Below are 19448 nucleotides of genomic sequence, written 5' to 3' on the forward strand. Positions count from 1 at the left end.
CATGATTTCTCTGTTCTGTTTTTCAGGTTATCCTGCTGGATATCCCACGGCTGCTCCAACCTACAACCCAAACATGTATCCAACCACCAGCCCTGGCTATGCCCCAGGTAAATGAAATGTTCCTCTTTTGGAAGCTGTTCTAGCCCCATTTGGCACTTTGCAGAATCTTGCTTAATCCTGCCCTTTGTTGGTTTTAGTCACATATTGTGGTGGGTGTATCTGTGCGCTTTTCAGCAGACATATAATCCTCTCAGCATTATTACTAGATCTGCCATTATCAACACATCATTAGTTTTTACAAAATGTACCACGGAACATTTAGCAGTACACCATAAAGCCTGTTGTCAGCTGCATTCTCATTAAGAACTGAAATATATCTACATGCACTATGTAAGTGAACCATATATTCTTGGTGAAACACATGCATTCCTACTGTGCATAGGTTTTCTTGGTTGCTTATTTTCTGAATTCTGGAACTGGCTGTGAAAATGTGCCAGTATAGTTTAGCTTGTTTTGAAATATCAATACTTCAAAAGTTTGGCTAGCCAGGCCAATGGTGTATGATATATTTTGGCCTAGATTGCTGCTGCTTCCATCTCAGAGTCTCAAGCAAGTCCCAGAACTAGCTTTTTGCATTTGTGAAACATTTTTATTATTTATGGTATATTGTTTGGAGCACAATGCACTCGGTATAGTGCAACAGTGTCTCTTATGCTGATGTGCCATGAAAAAACTACAAGTGTGCCCTCTCTGAGAACAATCAAATCATATAATAATAATAATTATTATTATTAATTCAATTTCTATACCGCCCTTCCGAAAATGGCTCAGGGCGGTTTACAAAGAGAAACAACAAACAAATAAGATGCTCCCTGTCCCTAAAGGGCTCACATTCTAAAGAGAAACATAAGACACACACCAGCAACAGTCACTGGAAGTACTATGCTGGGGGTGGATAGGGCCAGTTACTCTCCCCCTGCTAAATAAAGAGAATCACCACGGTAAAAGGTGCCTCTTTGCCCAGTTATACAGAGGCTTCTCTGATGCTAAAGTATCTACCACACAGAGCTACCCACTGTGTCCCTGAATGATTTACTGCTCTGGCCATCGGTTTCCTTTGAGGTTGGAGACTTCTGCTGTGTCTGCATTTAGTTTGTGCATGGTGTCTCTGTGTGAGTCATTGCTGCAGGCTGGACTGCTTCTAGTGAGGCGACATTCCTGCAGAAATGTACGAGGTAGGCTCATCTGAGCATGGGTCATTCTTACTCTAAAAATAAAACTTTTGAGGATGCAAGAGCTAAGTGTGTGCCCTGCCCCCCTGCAATATGGGAAATGTTGCCTTCATCTGAGATCCTCAGATTTCTATTGAAATCTCCATGATCCAGATGTGATTCAGATAGGAGCTTGGACCAGTTATGCCCCTGCTGACTGGGCAAAGAGGCTCATTTTTAACGTGGTGATTCTCTTTGTTTAGCAGGGGGAGAGTAACTGGCCCTATCCACCCCCAGCACAGCACCTCCAGTGACTGTTACTGGTGTCCATCTTATCTTACTGTTTAGATTGTGAGCCCTTTGGGGACAGGGAGCCATCTTATTTATCTATTATTCCTCTGTGTAAACTGCTTTGGAAACATTTGTTGAAAAGCGGTATATAAATATTTGTTGTTGTTGTTGTTGACCACTTCCTTCACTCAGTGGAGTAGCTTATCATGTAAGCAACACAAGGTGTGAGTGACATTGCATGGAGCCTTTTACATTATTTCCAAAGCCTGTTTGGGGTACTTGGAGATCACAGAATTTGTGGTGACGGAGAGAGGGGGACACCTGGCTTGCCAAGTGGCATTGCTCAGTGAAGAAAGCATCTCAAAGTAGCTTCTGAATAAGCTCTGCTGGCCAAATAAATGTCTTAAGGAGCATGGAGATCCCCTGACAGCTCAGTGCAGCCCTTATTCATTGCACTTAACACTTTTAGGGCTCTCTTAGAATGCAGTTGCACTTTGCTATTCTCACCACACTCATCATCAGAAGTACCCTGAGAAGCTGGCAGTTGGTATTCCCATTTTACAGATGGCAGATTTGAGGTTTTGAGATCGTGAATTCTTCAGGTCCGCCCAGTGAGCCTGTTGTCTAGGTTCAACGTTAGAATTTCTCCTGTAATTCTGCTCCATAAACAGACAGTGGTGGTCATACCCCTGGACTTTGGGGCCGAAGTCCAGGGCCTCCACATCCTCTGGGGGCCTCCAAATTTTCTTTGGTCTGTCCTGCATCATGTGGTCACCACTGGCTTGCACTGAGCCTGGCGGCCGAGTGTGATTATGACCTGTGCTGGGTGCTTTAGAGACCGGGGCGGGGGGAGTGGGGAAATAAATATGGAGGATGAGAATAGGGGGGTGATGCATAACTTGCAGCGGGGGGGGGCTCCAGCAAGGCGGGGGGGAGGCTCCAAAGGCTTTTAGGTGCACCTCTGTAAACAGGAGTGCCTCTTCCTTCCTCTTAAGAGAAAGTTGGACTTCTCTTGAGTCGTGCAGCTGGCGTTTTCCAGAAACTGTCGACTTGCATATTCCTTCCTGTTGCATGTGATTGTTACCTGAGATAGAACTAAGTCAAGACTAGCATGAGGTTGATACTATTAGGGATCTACCAAAGCCAAAAGGCCCTCAGAAGGGCCCCTTGCCGACACCTGAAACCACCTCTGCGAGATTCTGGGCTTAATCAGGTAGGAAGGAGCCTATGAAAGGCAGATTGTGGAGGGCCCCCTGAAACCTGCTAAAGAGCCATCTAGTCCAGCATCCTGCTTCTCCAGTGGCTGGCCAGCTGCTTCCATTAAGCCCGCATATTGGTCTTCCCTGCTCGTGCCTCCTAGCAACTGGTATTCAATGAACACAGGAAGCTGCCTTATATTGAGTCAGATCTTTGGTCCATCTAGCTCAGCATTGTCCACATGAGCTCTCCAAGGTTTCAGGCAGGAGTCTTTCTCAGTAGGGATGTGCGGAACTGGCTCGACGTTCGAAGGTTCGACATCGAGCTGGTTCAATTCGAAGACTCGAAGTCGGACCAAACCACCTCCTGTTCGGTCTGGCCTCGAGCTGAACCCGCCCCTGACTGTCCACGAAGGGGGTCCGTGAAGGTTCCACCTCCCCCTGACGGCCTCAGTCATCACCGCCATGTCCCGTTCAGGCCTCTGTATTTTGGTGCAGTGGCCATTTTGCCCACCGCTGCGCATTCGCAAATGGCCTCTGCGAGGCCTGGCATGGCCCAGGGCCTTGCAGAGGCCATTTGTGCATGCGTGGTGGCCATTTTAAAAGGAAGCCCCTCGAAGGGGCTAAAGGTAAAAATGTTTTTTTAAAAAATTTGCGAACCCCTTCCTGGAACGAACTGGACCTGTGAGGGAGTGGGTTCAAAGGGGTGCTGGACCGAACTGGTCCAGTCAGGTTCGAGTCCAATCTGGACTCAAACCGAACCGGGCCAGCCAGTTCCATGCACATCCCTGTTTCTCAGCTCTACCTGGAGATGCCAGGGATTGAAGCTGGGACCTTCTGCATGCAGACAGATGCTCTGCCACTGAGCTATGGCCTCATCTTGGGTCTGAAAATGGAAATGTCTCTTCTGACTTAACTGGATGCTTTCTGTGCTCTTTTTGGAGGGTTTATTGATGGTACACCACTTTGACTGCCTTCTGTAGTCTGCAGGAACTTGGTTATCTTCTTGGTAGGCACAGGCGTACTAATAGGTATCTGTGTAATGGATTACTCTCCTGGTGAGTGCATTTCCCCACCACCGGACAATTCCTGTAATGTGTACCCATACTGATGAATTGTGGAGATGTGGTCAGTGGTGATCACATACCACTCTGGTTGCTACTGGATTGAACATTTGTCCAGTTTGGGTCCCACAAAGTTTCTGTTCCCAAGATCATTGCTCTTCAGTTTCTTCATGAGCACCATTCCTACAAGAAAAACAAAGATCAGGGTGGGGTGGGAATAGCAAAGCTGTGGGGAGGAGAGAAGTTGTTCCTGAAAAGGCAAGATCTTTGTGGATTAATCTTTGTAATGGACAGCTGTGAGATAAACCATTCTTGTAAACTGCTGTTCTGTTCTGCTGCATGAAGATAGTATTAAAAGCTAATGTTTAAAATATAACCCTTGGCCCGGCTTCTTACCCTGCCAGACTCTTGAGTGCATTCGTAGTTAGTGTCTGACAGCTCAAAGCATCCTTCTTAGAGCTGCAACATTTAGTCAGTTAATCAATTAAAAGTCCTTTGATTAATTTGAACAATGTACCATATTAGTTGGGGAGCAGATTTTTCAGAATGTTAACTGTTCTTAAATGTAACTACATGCAGAAACTGTGGTTGGTAGGCATTTCCCTAGAAAAACCTTTCCTCTTTCTTACGCAGAAGGGCACCTCTTCCGATGGTGCCCTGATGTGGCATGTGTGCAGCATCTAAAAACAGAGTGCTTTTTCCTTCATATGCAATTATGTGTTAACTTAATCAAGTCATATAATTAATATTTTTTTAAATATCTCGCCTGTCTGGTCAGAAGGCTGAATAATTTTGTAGCTCACTGTATAAACTCTGACCAGTCAGGCTTTATAAAGGGAAGGCAGATTGCTGATCCAATTCACCATCTATTGAATTGTGTGAATTATTGTTAGATTGATTAAGTGCCGTCAAGTTGGTGCCGACCACATAGCGACCACATAGGTAATCCTGGATTGTCTCCAGGATGATCTGTCTTCAACTTGGCCTTTAAGGTCTCTCAGTGGTGCATTCGTTGCTGTCGTCATCGAGTCCATCCACCTTGCTGTTGGTCATTCTCTTTCCTTCCCTTCAACTTTTCCCAGCATTATGGACTTCTCAAGGGAGCTGGATCTTCGCATAATGTGTCCAAAGTATGATAATTTGAGCCTGGTCGTTTGTGCCTCGAGTGAAAATCCTGGATTAATTTGTTCTATTTAATTTGTTCTTAATTTGATTCTGTTTGTTCTATTTGTTTGTTTTCCTGGCTGTCTATGGTATCCTCAAAAGTCTTCTTCAGCACCAAAGTTCAAAAGTGTCAATACTTTTTCTATCTTGCTTCTTCCAAGTCAAGCTTTCACATCCATAGAGTGTCACAGGAAAAACTATTGTCTGAATGATTCTAATCTTTGTAGGTATAGACACATCACGGCATCTGAATATCCTTTCCAAGGCCTTCATTGCAATCCTAGCAGGGTCTGCCCTGGTTTGCATTTTTGAATGGGAAACGACATGTGAGCACTGTAAGATAGTGCCCCTTAGGGTATGGGATTGCATGGGAGGAGCACCTGCCTGTTTGCATGCAGAGAGTTCCAAGTTCCCCACCTTGGCAGCATCTCCAGGATAGGGCTGAGAGAAACTCCTGCCTGCAACTTTGGAGAAGCCGCTGCCAGCTTTTATTATAAATTATAGCAAAATGAATAATATTCCTTTGGCTTTGTTTACTTTAGACATATTTAAGGCTTTAGATCGGTTGCAATGGCCTTACTTGATAACTTAATAGAACAGCTTTGAATGGGATCAGGATTTATTAATATCATTAAGCAACTTTACTGTGAGTCCTATGCAGTTATTCAAATAAATTCTTGGGACTCTGAGCTATTTAGTACTGGGCAGGGCACAAAACAGGAGTGTTTTCACTGGTGTTTTTTTTGTACTTTCTATAGAACCCTTAGCCCAAGCCACTACATGTAATCAACAGATTAAGGGCCTAACTATTAATAATATTTAACATATGAATAGTTCATACACAGATGAAATTGTGTATAATTTTGTCAGATCTTTGACGGGCTATCTTAATTATACAAGACAAGTTGGCAAAATTTTGAAAAAGTGGCAAGATTAAAAATGAATGTTTCAAATTTAAAAATACTTTGTTCTGGCATTGGTTCTAACATTCAAAAAGAATTATTAAAATCTTTAGGAATTCCAAAAATTTCTAAAACTATTTGATATTTGGGAATCTATATTTCTAAAAATCTGTCAGAGCTCAACAATTTGAATTTTCCTGCAGTAGTATAGTAAAATCTATCGAAAGAAAGATTCATAAATGGAATAGTATTAAGCTTTCTTGGCTGGGGCAAATAGCTGCCTCTAAAATGTATTTGCTTCCTAAATTATTGTTCTTATTTCAAGTCCTGCCAATCAGTTTTTCCCTCGTCTACTTTACAGAGCTGGCAGGAAATATTTACCTTCGATATACATGCTGGAGTCACCTTAAGTGGCACAGCGGAGAAATGCTTGACTAACAAGCAGAAGGTTGCTGGTTCAAATCCCCCCAGACTATGGGAAACACCTATATCAGGCAGCAGCAATACAGGAAGATGCTGAAAGGCATCATCTCACACTGCACGGGAGAAGGCAATGGTAAACCCCTCCTGTATTCTACCAAAGAAAACCACAGGGCTCCGTGGGTAACAGGAGTCAAAATCGACTTGACGGCACAGTTTGCCTTTACCTTACCTATATATATGCTAGTAAAAAACTGAGACTTTGAAATCGTGTCCTTTACACAAAATCAGCTAAAGGAGGGGTGGAGATCCCAAATATATGTGTGTATTATGAGATCTTTCATCTTAGAAATATTTTTATGGCTGTTGGCTGATGTAGAAATTAAACCCTGGATTAAGATGTAAGTTCATGTATGCTATTTTCCAAGAGCTAAAAGTTTGCCTTTATTGCCGGAATTGATTAATAGAAATAAAGTATTAGATAACCCTTTTTTGTGTCACCTTTAAAGTATTGGCAAAATGGTGTAAAATTCTAGTCCCTCCGTTTCCCCCTTGATTTTTAGTCAACCTAAATTTGATGACTTTTTAATATCCTCTCAAATGTTAGAAGTACTGAAGATACTGTTCTTTGTTATTATATTATGTTAATACTGTTCCAATTAAAAAAACCTTTTAAAATGATCTAGAACTATCTAGATTGAAGGATTTCTACCATCTCGGCAAACATGTTGATATAGCAGTTACAAGAGAAAAAATAAATATTTCACACTGCTCTTGGCTACATCAGTCAGTCACCTCTTTCAATGTAGATCTTCATTTCTAATCCAGAAATAATATCCCCGGCTAGCAGACAATTGACAAAGTTTTGAAATGTTGGTATTAGAAGTTCCAGACTCTCCTAAAAGTCTAGCTTCTAAATCGTATGATTTGAGTATAAGTCAAACATTTAATCCTTTAATTAGTCTTAAACTATGCTTGAAAATGATTTTCAAGAAGGAATGAAAGATCAAGAGTAGAACAGAATCTGGAAATGGAAGCCAGCTCAAATTAAGGAGAACTTCCTTAAAGTTTTTCATAGATTGTAATTGTCCCCTTCTGAATTAGCGCACATTAATAAAGATTGATCCCCTCTTTGTTGGAGTGGCTGAGGAGTAAGGGGAACCTATCAGTTATGGTGGATTTGTCCTAAAGTTTCATTTTTCTGGGTAGAAGTATTTATTTATTTATTTATTACATTTTATATCCTGCTTTTCCTCCAAGAAGCCCAGAGCGGTGTACTACATACTTAGGTTTCTCCTCACAACAGCCCTGTGAAGTAGGTTAGGCTGAGAAAGAAGTGACTGGCCCAGAGTCACCCAGCTAGTTTCATGGCTGAATGGGGATTTGAACTCAGGTCTCCCCGGTCCTAGTCCAGCACTCTAGCCACTACACCACGCTGGCTCTTACTCATCTTACAGAGATGAGTAAGATCACTAATCAAAAGAATGGCTTTTGTCCACAGCTGGCATTACTAAATATTTGTAGGGCATGGTGTAAATGTGGACTTATCATCTAAAGAACTAATTGCATTTATGTTAACTGCTGCTAGAATGTCTATAGCCAGCTACTGGAAAAGTCAAGATATGACTCTAGAGAATTGGTATAATAATTTATGGCATATTGCGATTTCAGAGAAGTTGACTCACACTATCTGGTTTCATTTAAATCCAGTTAAAAACAATACCATTTATGCCATATAGTTGGACTTTATTTTATATACTAATTGGGGAAATTATGGTTGCTTCCCCCCCTCTTTGAATATATCAGTGTATGGATGAATTGTTGAAGTGGGGATATTATGCATTTGAATAGATTTGTTGTTGATGTTATCTTGTATATCCAGCTATTGTTCGAAGGCTTGTGTACGTAAATCATTAAAATAAAATAAAATAAAGTTGTTGAGGATTGCCTCTGGTAGATAGGGATATGCAAGCCAGACAGCTGGACAGTTCAGCTTGAATCTGGACGGGATTAGAGCCACCCTGGGCGGCCTGGGTCTAATCAAGCTTGGACCAGCTGGAGGGATTCAACAGGGATCCATGTCATGGGGAATCTGGCAAGGATTCCCCTTTACAAGTCAAGGGCTAAATGGGAGGGGGGGGGAGGCTAGGAAAAAGGTGCCCTTGTTCTCATTGACCTCTAAAACTAAGCTGTGGCAGAAACATCAGCTGCCTCCCAAATGACCGGGTGGCCACACTGTGGCTTGTTTCAGCCCAGTCATTTGCAGGGCTGGTGGTGGAGGAAGGAGCCCCTGCTGCCCAAGCCATGGTACCGCCAGCCAAGGCCTGAAAGAGGCCGCTGTGTCACTTGGGATGCTGCCGGGTGTGTGTGTGTAAGGAGCCCCCTGCTGCCGCCGCTACCATCCCCACTGCCACAGCCATGGCTTGGTTGTAAAGGTAAATTAAAACAAGGCTAGCTCTGCCCCCACCCCCAGCATTTAACCCTTTACTTGTAAAGGGGAATCCTTGCCAGATTCCCCTTTGCAGGTATCCTCATCGAGTCGGCTCGCCCGGTGGGGGCTTGGCTCAACACGCCCCCCCAGACTGTCTCCCCCCAGTCTGGTTCAAGGGCGAGCCTTTCAGCCAGGCCAGCTGAAGTGCGCCCTGGCTTGGTTTTGAGCCAGCTTGCACAGCCCTACTGGTGGGCGACCTCTCACACGGCACTATTTACACTATATCAGGAAACTCGGGTGTGCAAGGCTGGCTCCAGTCCAGAAATGGCACTCTTGGGTTCATGGGTTCCGGTTTCTAGGATAGAATCACAATTTAAAAGCTATGAAAAGAACTCCAGGGAAAGGGCTTCTTCAAAAATAGTTGTTTACTTATATAGCTCCTCATACAGCATACAGAGGCACAAACAAAGCTTAAGCCATTAAAACATGGCATTGATTACACAGGGCATTTCATGAAAGATGATTTCAAGGAGCATTACTTGAAATTACTTACAAACAGTGAAATAAGAAAGAGTCAAGTGAGGAAACATGAGGGCAACCTAAATCTCCATCAAAATTTCCACCTTTTTAATCCTAAAATTCTCATGATGAAGTAGAAAATTACAACTAAGAAAGATAATCAACATTCCAATTTCCTTAATAGGCAGCTGGTGGTCACGTAGACATCTCCCATTGTTCTATTATTATTTTATTTATTTATTTATTAAAACACTTTTATACCGCCCAAAACATACGTCTCTGGGCGGTTTACAACAGAATAAAAACAGAGTAAAACATTCGTTAGGACAGAAATGGGGGGGGGGCACACATTACAACAATTTAAAAAATTTAAAATAATATTTTAAAACACCATTAAAACCATTAAAACAACATTAATTAAAAGCCTGGGTGAAGAAATTATTACATTTATATCCCGCTCTTCCTCCAAGGAGCCCAGAGTGGTGTACTACATACTTGAGTTTCTCCTCACAACAACCCCGTGAAGTAGGTTAGGCTGAGAGAGAAGTGACTGGCCCAGAGTCACCCAGCTAGTTTCATGGCTGAATGGGGATTTGAACTCGGGTCTCCCCGGTCCTAGTCCAGCACTCTAACCACTACATCATGCTGGCTCTGTATTGTTACACTAACTCAAATTTATAAGTAACCTTTCAATGTAGGCTTGGATGTCCTTCGCTAATCCTTAGGTTTGAGAAGCAAGAGCAAAATTAGCTTATCTAAAAGGGATTGATTAATTTACAAAATCTGTAAACCAGGGGCGTAGCAAGGTTGGAGTGGGCCCAGAGACAAGATTTTAAAATGGGCCCCCCCCCAAAGTCCAGGGCCTCCGCACACCCCAGGCCCCCAAGGATTTAAGTCTGATATTCCAAAATAAGTATGCTGCCTGCAAATACATTTCACTGAATATACACACACATGTCACAATATATAGTGATATACATTGAGTACTATACATTTGTATTACTTTTAATGCCTAGAACACACTAGAAAGATGAATTATTAAAATGGGCCCCTCGCTGCAGATTAGCAAAGGAGACTTTCAACCATGCAGGGTGAGCCTCTGTTTGTTTTCTCAGAATTCTGAACAAATTCAGTCAAGTTTGATTGCAGGTGGTTTTTCACAGGAGGCTTTTAAAGCCCTTTAAGACACATCTCCTCTAGAATGGAGGTGCTGCATTCACATGTTGGCCAGATTGACCCTGAAGTCCCTGCAAGTTATTGGGGAGCAGTTCACACACAAGAAAAATAAAATAAAAGCACCACACATGCTTCACAGTTCTCACTCAGACCTTCTGGGTTGCAAAACAACTTGAACATAAGTGCATTTATAAATGAATGAATGAATAAATAAAATTAATAAAATACTGTTCCAGAAGTTTTTGCAATTTTCTGCCATGAAACAAGCCACTTATAGGACTTTTTAGATAGTTTTTTTAAAGCCAGCAAATTTTCCAAGCTGTTTCAAAATAAATATTCAGAGACTTCTCAGTCCCTCCCCCCCTCCCCCATATCCAAGCCCTATGGCAAGCAGATCCCTATATATGGGGGGCGGGGGGGGGCGGGAAAGGTAACCACAAAAAGGAGTTCACACTCTACCTGGCAAATGCTGGGCTGGGTTGAGCAGGGCAGCAAGTGGTCTTCTGCTGCAGAGAACACTCTGGCTGCCTCCTCCTTCCTGGCTGGCTTGGGCCCTACTCGAGTTCAGGCTTCACTGCGGCCTACACGGAGGCCTCCGTGGAAGCCCCGCCCACCCGCCGATCAGCTGGGAGGCGGGAGAAAAGGAGCTCTTGGCAGCTGGGCTGCTGCTTCGATTGCGGCCAGCAGAACAAGCAGGAGAGACGGCGAAGAGGGCAAGTGGCTGAGGGGCCTTGGGGCTGGGCAGGGGGCAATGGGGAGTCACATGAGGTGCCTCTGGGGTGCTCCTCCAGGCAGTGGGGCCCCCAGACAACTGTCTCCCCTTGCCCGATGGTTGTTACGCGCCTGCTGTAAACATTAAGTTTCAGGTGAAGTGGCTATAGGTGAACAGGCCATCATTTTCTGGGCCAGAACTGAATCAGATGAAACAAAGATGGAGTGGTTTTCTTTCAATATCTGTGACAAAGCGATCGCCCAAATGTGATTTATTCTGTTGTCTTTTGGGTTACATTAGACGTTTCTATGGAACCATAATACTGTAGCTTGAGATTAGGTTGGGGTGGGAGGCACAAGCAGCAAATGTCAGTGAGGAGATTTTTCAGTCTCCAGAAAATGAGCAATCCAGGGAATATTGATTTGTGTAGTTTTATTGTTGTCTGCTTGCTCTTTTGTTCTGGACAAGATTAAACAGAAACACCCAATTGATCTTATCTGTATCAGTCACTTTAGTAACTTTTGCTTAGCAGTTATCTATTAATCTTTTCTTCTTTCCATCTTCAATCAGAGGCTGAAGTCTATTTTATTTCTGAAAGCTTTTAGTTCTGCTTGAAACAGTTATGTTGGTTTTATCCACCCCATTACCGCTCTAAGATTTTTACTGTGTTGTGTGTATTTTAAATGTTGTTGTTTCTTTTGTAATCCACTTTGGAATGTTTAAATGAAATGCACGATATACATTTGAAAAATAAAACATCTCTTCTTCTGGAGGATGCTCTCTCTCCCTTTATCTGATTTCTTTCAAGATGTCCTGAGACTGAACAAGCAGAAGGTTGCTGGTTCGAATCCCCGCTGGTATGTTTCCCAGACTATAGGAAACACCTATATTGTGCAGAAGTGATATAGGGAGATGCTTAAAGGCATCATCTCACACTGTGCAGGAGATGGCAATGGTCAGCCCCTCCTCTATTCTACCAAAGAAAACCAGAGGGCTCTGTGGGCCCCAGGAGCCGACTCCAACTCAACAGCACACTTTTCCTTTACCTGTGATTGATATTGATCGGCCCTTTCTTGAGTTTTCTCAGCCCTCCCTTTGGGCTGGACCAGGTTTAAAATGGGCTTGCATGCGATCTCATCTACTCCCCCACCCTTCCTGCTTGTCCCTTCCCTTCCCCAAGAAAGACCTCCATACCTTGAGGAAGGTGGAAGGGTTCCAGGCTGCAGAGGACACCAGTGTTCCCTCTAACAGGGATTCCCAGATGTTGTGGACTACAACTCCCAGAATCCCCAAGCAAAAGCCATTACAGCTGGGGATTCTTGGAACAAATCAACAAGTCAACAACAGCTGGGAATCCCTGTTAGAGGGAACACTGCAGGGCATGGAAGCAGAGGGCCTGGAATGACCTCTTGCCCTCTTCCACCTGCCCCACTTTCCTGTCTTCCTTCATCTTGCATGGCTTTGCCTTCCTAAGATGACTGTCTTTTCCTTGGGGAAGGGAGTGTGTCATGGAAGGAAAGTATCACTTGTCCCCTTAGCTAAGCAGGGTCGGCCCTGATTGCATATGAGAGGGAGACTAGAAGTGTGAGCCCTGGAAGAGATTCCCCTGAGGGGATGGAGCTGCTGTGGGAAGAGCATCTAGGTTCCAAGTTCCCTCCCTGGCAGCATCTGCAAGATAGGACAAGATTTATTTATTTTTAAATAGGACAAGATTTTTTTATTGAAGAGAGATTCCTGCCTGCAACCTTGGAGAAGCCACTGCCAGTCTGTGTAGACAATACTGAGCTTGATAGACCAATGGTCTGACTCAGTATATGGCAGCTTCCTACTTTTAACACACACTCAAAGTGAGGCCCTCTCTCCTGTAACAACTTGTGATCTTCAAGGTAGCAGTACCACAGAATCCATTGCAGTAGCATTGATCTAAGCCTTGGAAAAATTATGGTGCTGTCTGCATTATTCTTGCAAATTCTGCTGTTCCTAAAAAGTGACATGCCTTGTTCGGTGCATTGAATTCCTCAGAATGGATTCCAATTTTGAAGCAAAATTAAAATAATATTGAGGCTTCTCTTGACTCATTTGCAAATAAAGTATTTCTTAAAGATGGGGATTTTTCTCCCAAAAAAGTGTTTCATTAAAGAATGTTGATGTCAGAGTTTGCAGGTGAAGATCAAGTGAGCAACATCTGGTTCTTTAAGATTCCAAATGTTGTGGATTGCCTCTGGTTCGATGATCTTTCACGCTCCTGTATTTAGATTAGCTCAGATGCAAGCTATATTCGGAAACTGCAGTATGTAAGGCTCCAATCCAAAGCACACACCTCTACTTGGATTCATTCATGAGGGTATTTGTAATGATCAGAAAGGAGGGGGGACTACAAAATCCGTCCTCTAGCTGTGAAGAGTCCTGGGTAAGCTGCCACCATCCACTTTTTAATATGAGCAGATTCACCCTTCCAAGGGAATATTCTGGGAGAGTAAAGTGGAAATCTCCTCCCTGCAAGAAAAGCTTGAGCAGTCTTCGGCCTTCAAGAGCGTTTGACTAGGACAGGACCCAATAAGCAGTGACACTCTATAACAACAACAAGGCTTTATTAACAATTGGATGATAAGGAAAACAGATCCTTCCCCAGGAACTACAAGAACCATGCCATCTGATCCAAGCAGAAAAATAAATACCCTGATGAGTCTAGCTAAACTGGCCCCTATCCTTCCTATATACTTCCAGGCAAGGAACTTCCAGTTGATTCCCAGCCCAAGGCTGTTAGTCTCCTCTTTCCTTACAGTAGTTGCTGATCAGACCTCATTCAAGAGGCCTCCAAGAAAAACCTAATTCTTAGCACACCCCTCCCCTGCTCCTGGACTGGGCCACAAGGATTTGATTCTCCTGGGCATTCTTCCTTGTTTGGAGAGGTCCACCCTCCAAGCAGTTACTCTAATTGAGACCTGGTCCTCGCACAGCAGGGTAATGACTTGACTAGCAAGCCAGAGGTTGCCAGTTCGAATCCCTGCTAGCATGTTTCTCAGACTATGGGAAACACCTATATTGGGCAGCAGCGATACAGGAAGATGCTGAAAGGCATAATATCATACTGCACAGGAGATGGCAATGGTAAACCCCTCCTGTATTCTACCAAAGACAACCGCAGGGCTCTGTGGTCACCAGGAGTTGACACCGACTCGACGGCAAACTTTTCTTTACCTCCCTCAGGCCTGACTATCACTGCAGCAGGGTTTCTTAATCTTGGGCCCACAGATGTTGATGGACTACAACTCCCATCATCCCCAGCCATGTCCATTGTGGCTGAGAATGATGGGAGTTGTAGTCCATCAACATCTGGGGGCCCAAGGTTAAGAAACCCTGCACTACAGTATTCTACAGACAATAATTAAAGATAAGGACTTGAGAAAAAAGGCTTCTATAAAAATACTGGTTTACTTAATAAACTTTCTAGTACAGCATCTATAGATCTTAAATCCTAGACAAAGCAAGAGATATCAAAACATAGCATTGATTGCAAAAGGTGTATAAAGGATCAATTCAGGGGGTGTTAGTTCAAGGAGCATTGTACAATCCTTAGTTACAAACTGTAAAGTAAGAAAGAGGAAGCCGGAAGGCAACCTAAATCTACTTTTGTATCCTATAATCTATCATGACTGTACAAAACCATAGCTTGGAGAAATCAGCATTCCTTTCCTCTCTTAATACAAAACTCTGTCACATACAATTTGTTTGCTGCTTCTTCCTTGATCTATTGTTACTTTAACTCAGATTTATAATTAACCTTTTTCATGTAGATTAACATCCCTTCTCTAATCCTTATGTTTGAGAATCAGAGAACAATTAGCTCCTAAACATATCCTGAAAAACAACTGAGTTTCAGGAGCAAAGGAAGTTATGTGTAGGTCATCATTTGTAGACCTCAGCTAAATCAAAAGAAATAAGGAAATATGAGGTGGTTTTATTTGACTATCCATGACACAAAGCCTTTCCTTTTCTCTGAAAGAATATTTCCTAATTGAGTTTCTTGTTACTTGTCTGTGGACTTTGTTTCCTGTATTTCTCTACTTGCTGGAAAGAGTTGTGAAACATGTTGAAGCAATCAATACAATATTGGTCTGATAAAACCTAACATGAGCCTGACACCAGACATTCTTGGTCGAACTCTTTGGCCCAGGGGCCCAACTTATGTACCAAGAACTTCCCAGGCAGAATGACTGTTTATTAAAATTAAAGCACTTCCATTAAAGGAGGGGTAAAGCAGCTTTCCAGGACTAATGACCCCCTTGCTGAAGACCTAGCAAGGTTTCTGTTCCCGTCTAGTGTTTCTCTGCTTCGATTCTTGTTTTTGTGATTTTCATATGAGTAGGGGAGCATACATTTAATTTCCGTGGAGGCCAGTTTCTGCCTGATCAATTTCTATTAATAATGCAGCAGATAGTAATGCAAGTAATCCATTATACCAGCTCTCACCCACAAGGGATTTTGTTAAAACCCAGTCACAAAATTGGCTTTAACTAACTTGAGAACTCCGATCTTCCATCCAGTGACTGTACAGTCCTCCCTTGCCAACCGCGAGGGTTCAGTTCCGGGAAACCCTCACAGTTGGCGAATTCGCAGTTAGGAAGCAATAGGGAATCATTGAAAATGGGGTTAGAGGAATCGCGGTCGCGAAACGACCGAAAAACAAGTTGAAAAACAGGGAAAATAGCCCCCTGACCCCCGGAAATCGCCCCACAACCCAATTTAAAAAACAAAAACAAAACCTCACCATACCGCAAATACTTGGGGCGCAGTTGGTGAGACCGGTCACAGTTTCTCAGTCGCGGATATTCTAAGGGCGAAGGACAACTGTATATTCCTTCTTTAAGGGTACGACAAGATCAGGAGTGGGTGGGTCTGATTTCAGTGTACAGTAGTCAGAACCTCAGACTCTTGTCATTGCCTGTCTTTGTTCCTCCATAGAGAAGACTATGGTGAGTGGAGTACCTGTGTGGGGCTGGCAGCCCCATAGCTGGGACAATGATTAGAATATCACAGGAAAAAATGGTGGCTGCTTGTTGGCTGCCTGCATTTCTGCTTTAGTCTACGGGCTCCAAATTAAACTGGAGCATTTCCTCCATGTATTCTCTTTGGGATGGCGCTTGGGGCCAGGATTAAGCTTTTAATTGCGATTAAGGATTTATGGTATGTTTTAGTTAGCCTGATTTTTATTGCATATTGTATGCAAAGCCCTAAGGAGAAAATGGGCTAAAGTCCAAATCAGTAAATTAAAAACTGCAGAGGAGTGTGTGTGTGTTTAGAGTTACTTGTGTTTGTGGGGTTTTTGGGGGGGGGCAAGTCCTAATTGTATCAGGATTTGATTACTCTTAAACTTTTAAATTTTGTGCAAAGGTGACAAAATATCCAGAATTCTGTCCCAAAATTAGTAGTTTACAGGGATCCACAGATTTTTGACTTGGCATTCTTGTCAAACCCATTATTTGTGCTGGGTGACGTGCAGAGAGCTCTGAGAATGAAGGGGTGTTTGCCCTTGTGCTGGACCTTTGCAGAAGGTGCAAGTAATACCTTGCTGCTGCTACCTCCTGAAAAGTCAAGGGAAGAAAAGTACCCTTTATTTCCTCTGCATAGCATGGAGAGGGGGCAGGGTCAGAGAGGAGAAGTGGTTCATCTCCTGTCAATTGGGCTTTTGCAGAGAGCATGGCAACATCTTGCTGCTGCCTTTTGCAAGAGCCCGAGGAGGAGGAGGAGGGGGAGAAACTGCCACTCCCAAGTTCTCTGTGTGAAGAAAAGCAGGTAGCTGCTTTCTCTTCCTGTCGGGATTTTGCAAGAGAAGGCACTGGCTGCCACTTTCTGCAAAAGCCCAACTTGCAGGACAGAAAGAACCCCCTCCCCGCCTTCTTCCCTGCTCTCTGGAGGGAAGGAAGTGCTTTCTTTTCCTCCCCATTGGGCATTTGCAGGAGCATCCACACACTGCTGCCTCTTTTAAAACCTAGCAGGAAGGGAAAGGAGCTCCCTCCGTGGGGAACAGGAAGAAAAGAGGGCATTGCTTTTCCCTGCCTCACTTTTGCAGGAAACAGCAGCACCAAGGTACAGCTGGTGCTTTCTGCAAGCTGAAGAAAGTTTTCCTTCACAGAGAAAGGAGGGATACTCTTCTCCCAAGGTCTTTTACTGGAAATGCTAGGGTGTGCTTGCCAGCATGGTAGGGCACTTACCACTGTCAAGGAGGAGAGTGGATTTAAGGCACCCTGGGTGTTTACCAGAATCCAAAGGGTTCACTGAGACCTAGATGGTAACATATGCCAGTGCCACTGGTATTCTTTTCTCTGTGTATGATTAAAAAGTGGCTGGTGCATTCCTCTTGCCAGTTGTCGCCTGAGTATCCTCATCCTTGATAGCCTGCCAATTTGGTATGCTGCTGTGGTGTCACAGAATGTTCACAAACATTCTAACTTATCTGGAGAAGCTATAAGCAAGTGATGGCAAGTGAAAAGTTAATTTGGGAAACCCCTTGCACAGGGTTTGCGGGCTGTGTGATGCAGCTAGGTCAAGGAACCTTGGGTGTGGGGGAAGTGCAGGCCAGAGATGAAGATGGTGTTTTGGGGGAAAGGGAGTAAAGTTTCACATATTGATTTTAAATAGCCATCCAAATATTTGACTGCAGGTCTCTAGTTGCATATATATCTGAGTACCCTTGTGTTATGTATAAACAAGGGCAATGGCTTACATATGGTTATGTAAAGAAAGCCATGCATGAAATAACATCTTCTTCCCAAATGACTCTGCATTTCAGACTTTTTGCTCTATTGGATTTGAGCTAAATTAGTATTTTAATGGTGTCACACAGTATTTGGGAGGGAGGGGCAGCAGCAGCGGCAACTAAGTCACTTGAAGGTTAGGCAGAACCTTCTTTTCTCAGCCTTGAGATAAGCGACCTCCCAAGAGCTGTGGACTGTAGCTGCCCTATTGCCAACAGAAGGGCTGCCACTCTTGGATCCCATTTCAGAGAGGATGTTTGTATCTTTTGTTGCATAGGGAATCCAGGCAGGTGGGAATTCAAGAGATTTGAATTCAAGAAATTTGAATTCAAGAAATGCCTGGAAATTTGTGTGGCTTGTGGGGAAGAGCCAGGGTGAGAGCTGAAAGTTGCCAAAACCTCGGCATAAAAGCAAATCAGGCTTGAAGGAGAGGATGGGGAGGAAAGAAAAAAGGTTGTTGGATGATGGCCACAGGCCTTAAAGCAGGGCTGCACAACTTTGGCCCCCCAGCTGTTTTTGGACTACAACTCCCATTATTATTATTATTATTATTATTATTATTATTATTATTTTACATTTATATCTCGCTCTTCCTCCAAGGAGCCCAGAGCGGTGTACTACATACTTGAGTTTCTCTTTCACAACAACCCTGTGAAGTAGGTTAGGCTGAGAGAAAAGTGACTGGCCCAGAGTCACCCAGCTAGTTTCATGGCTGAATGGGGATTTGAACTCGGGTCTCCCCGGTCCTAGTCCAGCACTCTAACCACTACACCACACTGGCTTTCTCATCCCAATCACAGTGGCCTATAGTCAGGGATGATGGGAATTGTAGGCCAACATTTGCACGAGGGTAGTAGAAATAGCGGGAAACGAAGAGATTTCATACTGAGAATAATCTGGCCGCTGAGCCGATCCTGCGGAGGGTTGGAGCTTTCTTTGTCTGGAGCAGGAGGAGGAAGAGATGACAGTAATGGCTGAGAGCCCCGTGGTGTTTAATATCTACGAGAAACCACTGGGTGATGTCACCCAGGGACTTGGAGTCCAGTATTGTCAGTATATGGATAGCCCCCGACACTGTCTCTCATTCCTGTCACTAAGGAGGCTGTTGAGTCCTGGGTCGGTGTCTGCAGTTGGTAATGGACAGGATGGGGGTGAACAAATTGAAGCGAATCCAGACAAGGCAGAGGTGATCCTGGCTAACTGGGCTGCTGGCCTGGGAGCAGGAGTTCAACCTGCCTTGGATGGCTAGCACGCTGCACGAAAACCCCATTTCACCATCTGAAGTGATTCTGGGCATAGCCTTGAGCCTGAATGCCCAAGTGGCAGAGGTGTTGCTAGAAGTGCCTCTGCCCAACTTGGATTGGTACACCAGGGCACTTTCCAGCCTAGCTGCTCAACAGCAGCAAAATGCTTCTGTTCAGGCTCGTTGCATTCTAAACATAAGCAGCAGGGGGAGCAGTCTTGCAGAAACTAACAACCCCCCAAACCAGCAACTTCTTTACACCAGATATATGACGTCCTAGCTCTATATCGCAGCGATTAAATTCGAAACAAGGCATTGGAAATGTGAACGGCACCCTGCTGTCCGTGTAGGGACTGCAGTG

At 43.9% G+C, this 19448-nt stretch overlaps 1 protein-coding gene across 6 annotated transcripts in view; it reads left to right on the forward strand.

Moving 5' to 3' along the window:
- The window catches only part of FAM168A (family with sequence similarity 168 member A), a 222317-nt gene that overhangs the window by 177228 nt on the left and 25641 nt on the right, over positions 1–19448 (forward strand). For all 6 annotated transcript variants that reach the window (XM_053305961.1, XM_053305959.1, XM_053305964.1 and 3 more), the window contains exon 4: positions 27–107. In XM_053305961.1, the coding sequence (XP_053161936.1) occupies positions 27–107 (81 nt within the window). The remainder of the gene's footprint in view (positions 1–26; positions 108–19448) is intronic.

This window comes from Hemicordylus capensis, chromosome 3 (assembly GCF_027244095.1).
Source record: "Hemicordylus capensis ecotype Gifberg chromosome 3, rHemCap1.1.pri, whole genome shotgun sequence".
Lineage (NCBI taxonomy): Eukaryota > Metazoa > Chordata > Lepidosauria > Squamata > Cordylidae > Hemicordylus > Hemicordylus capensis.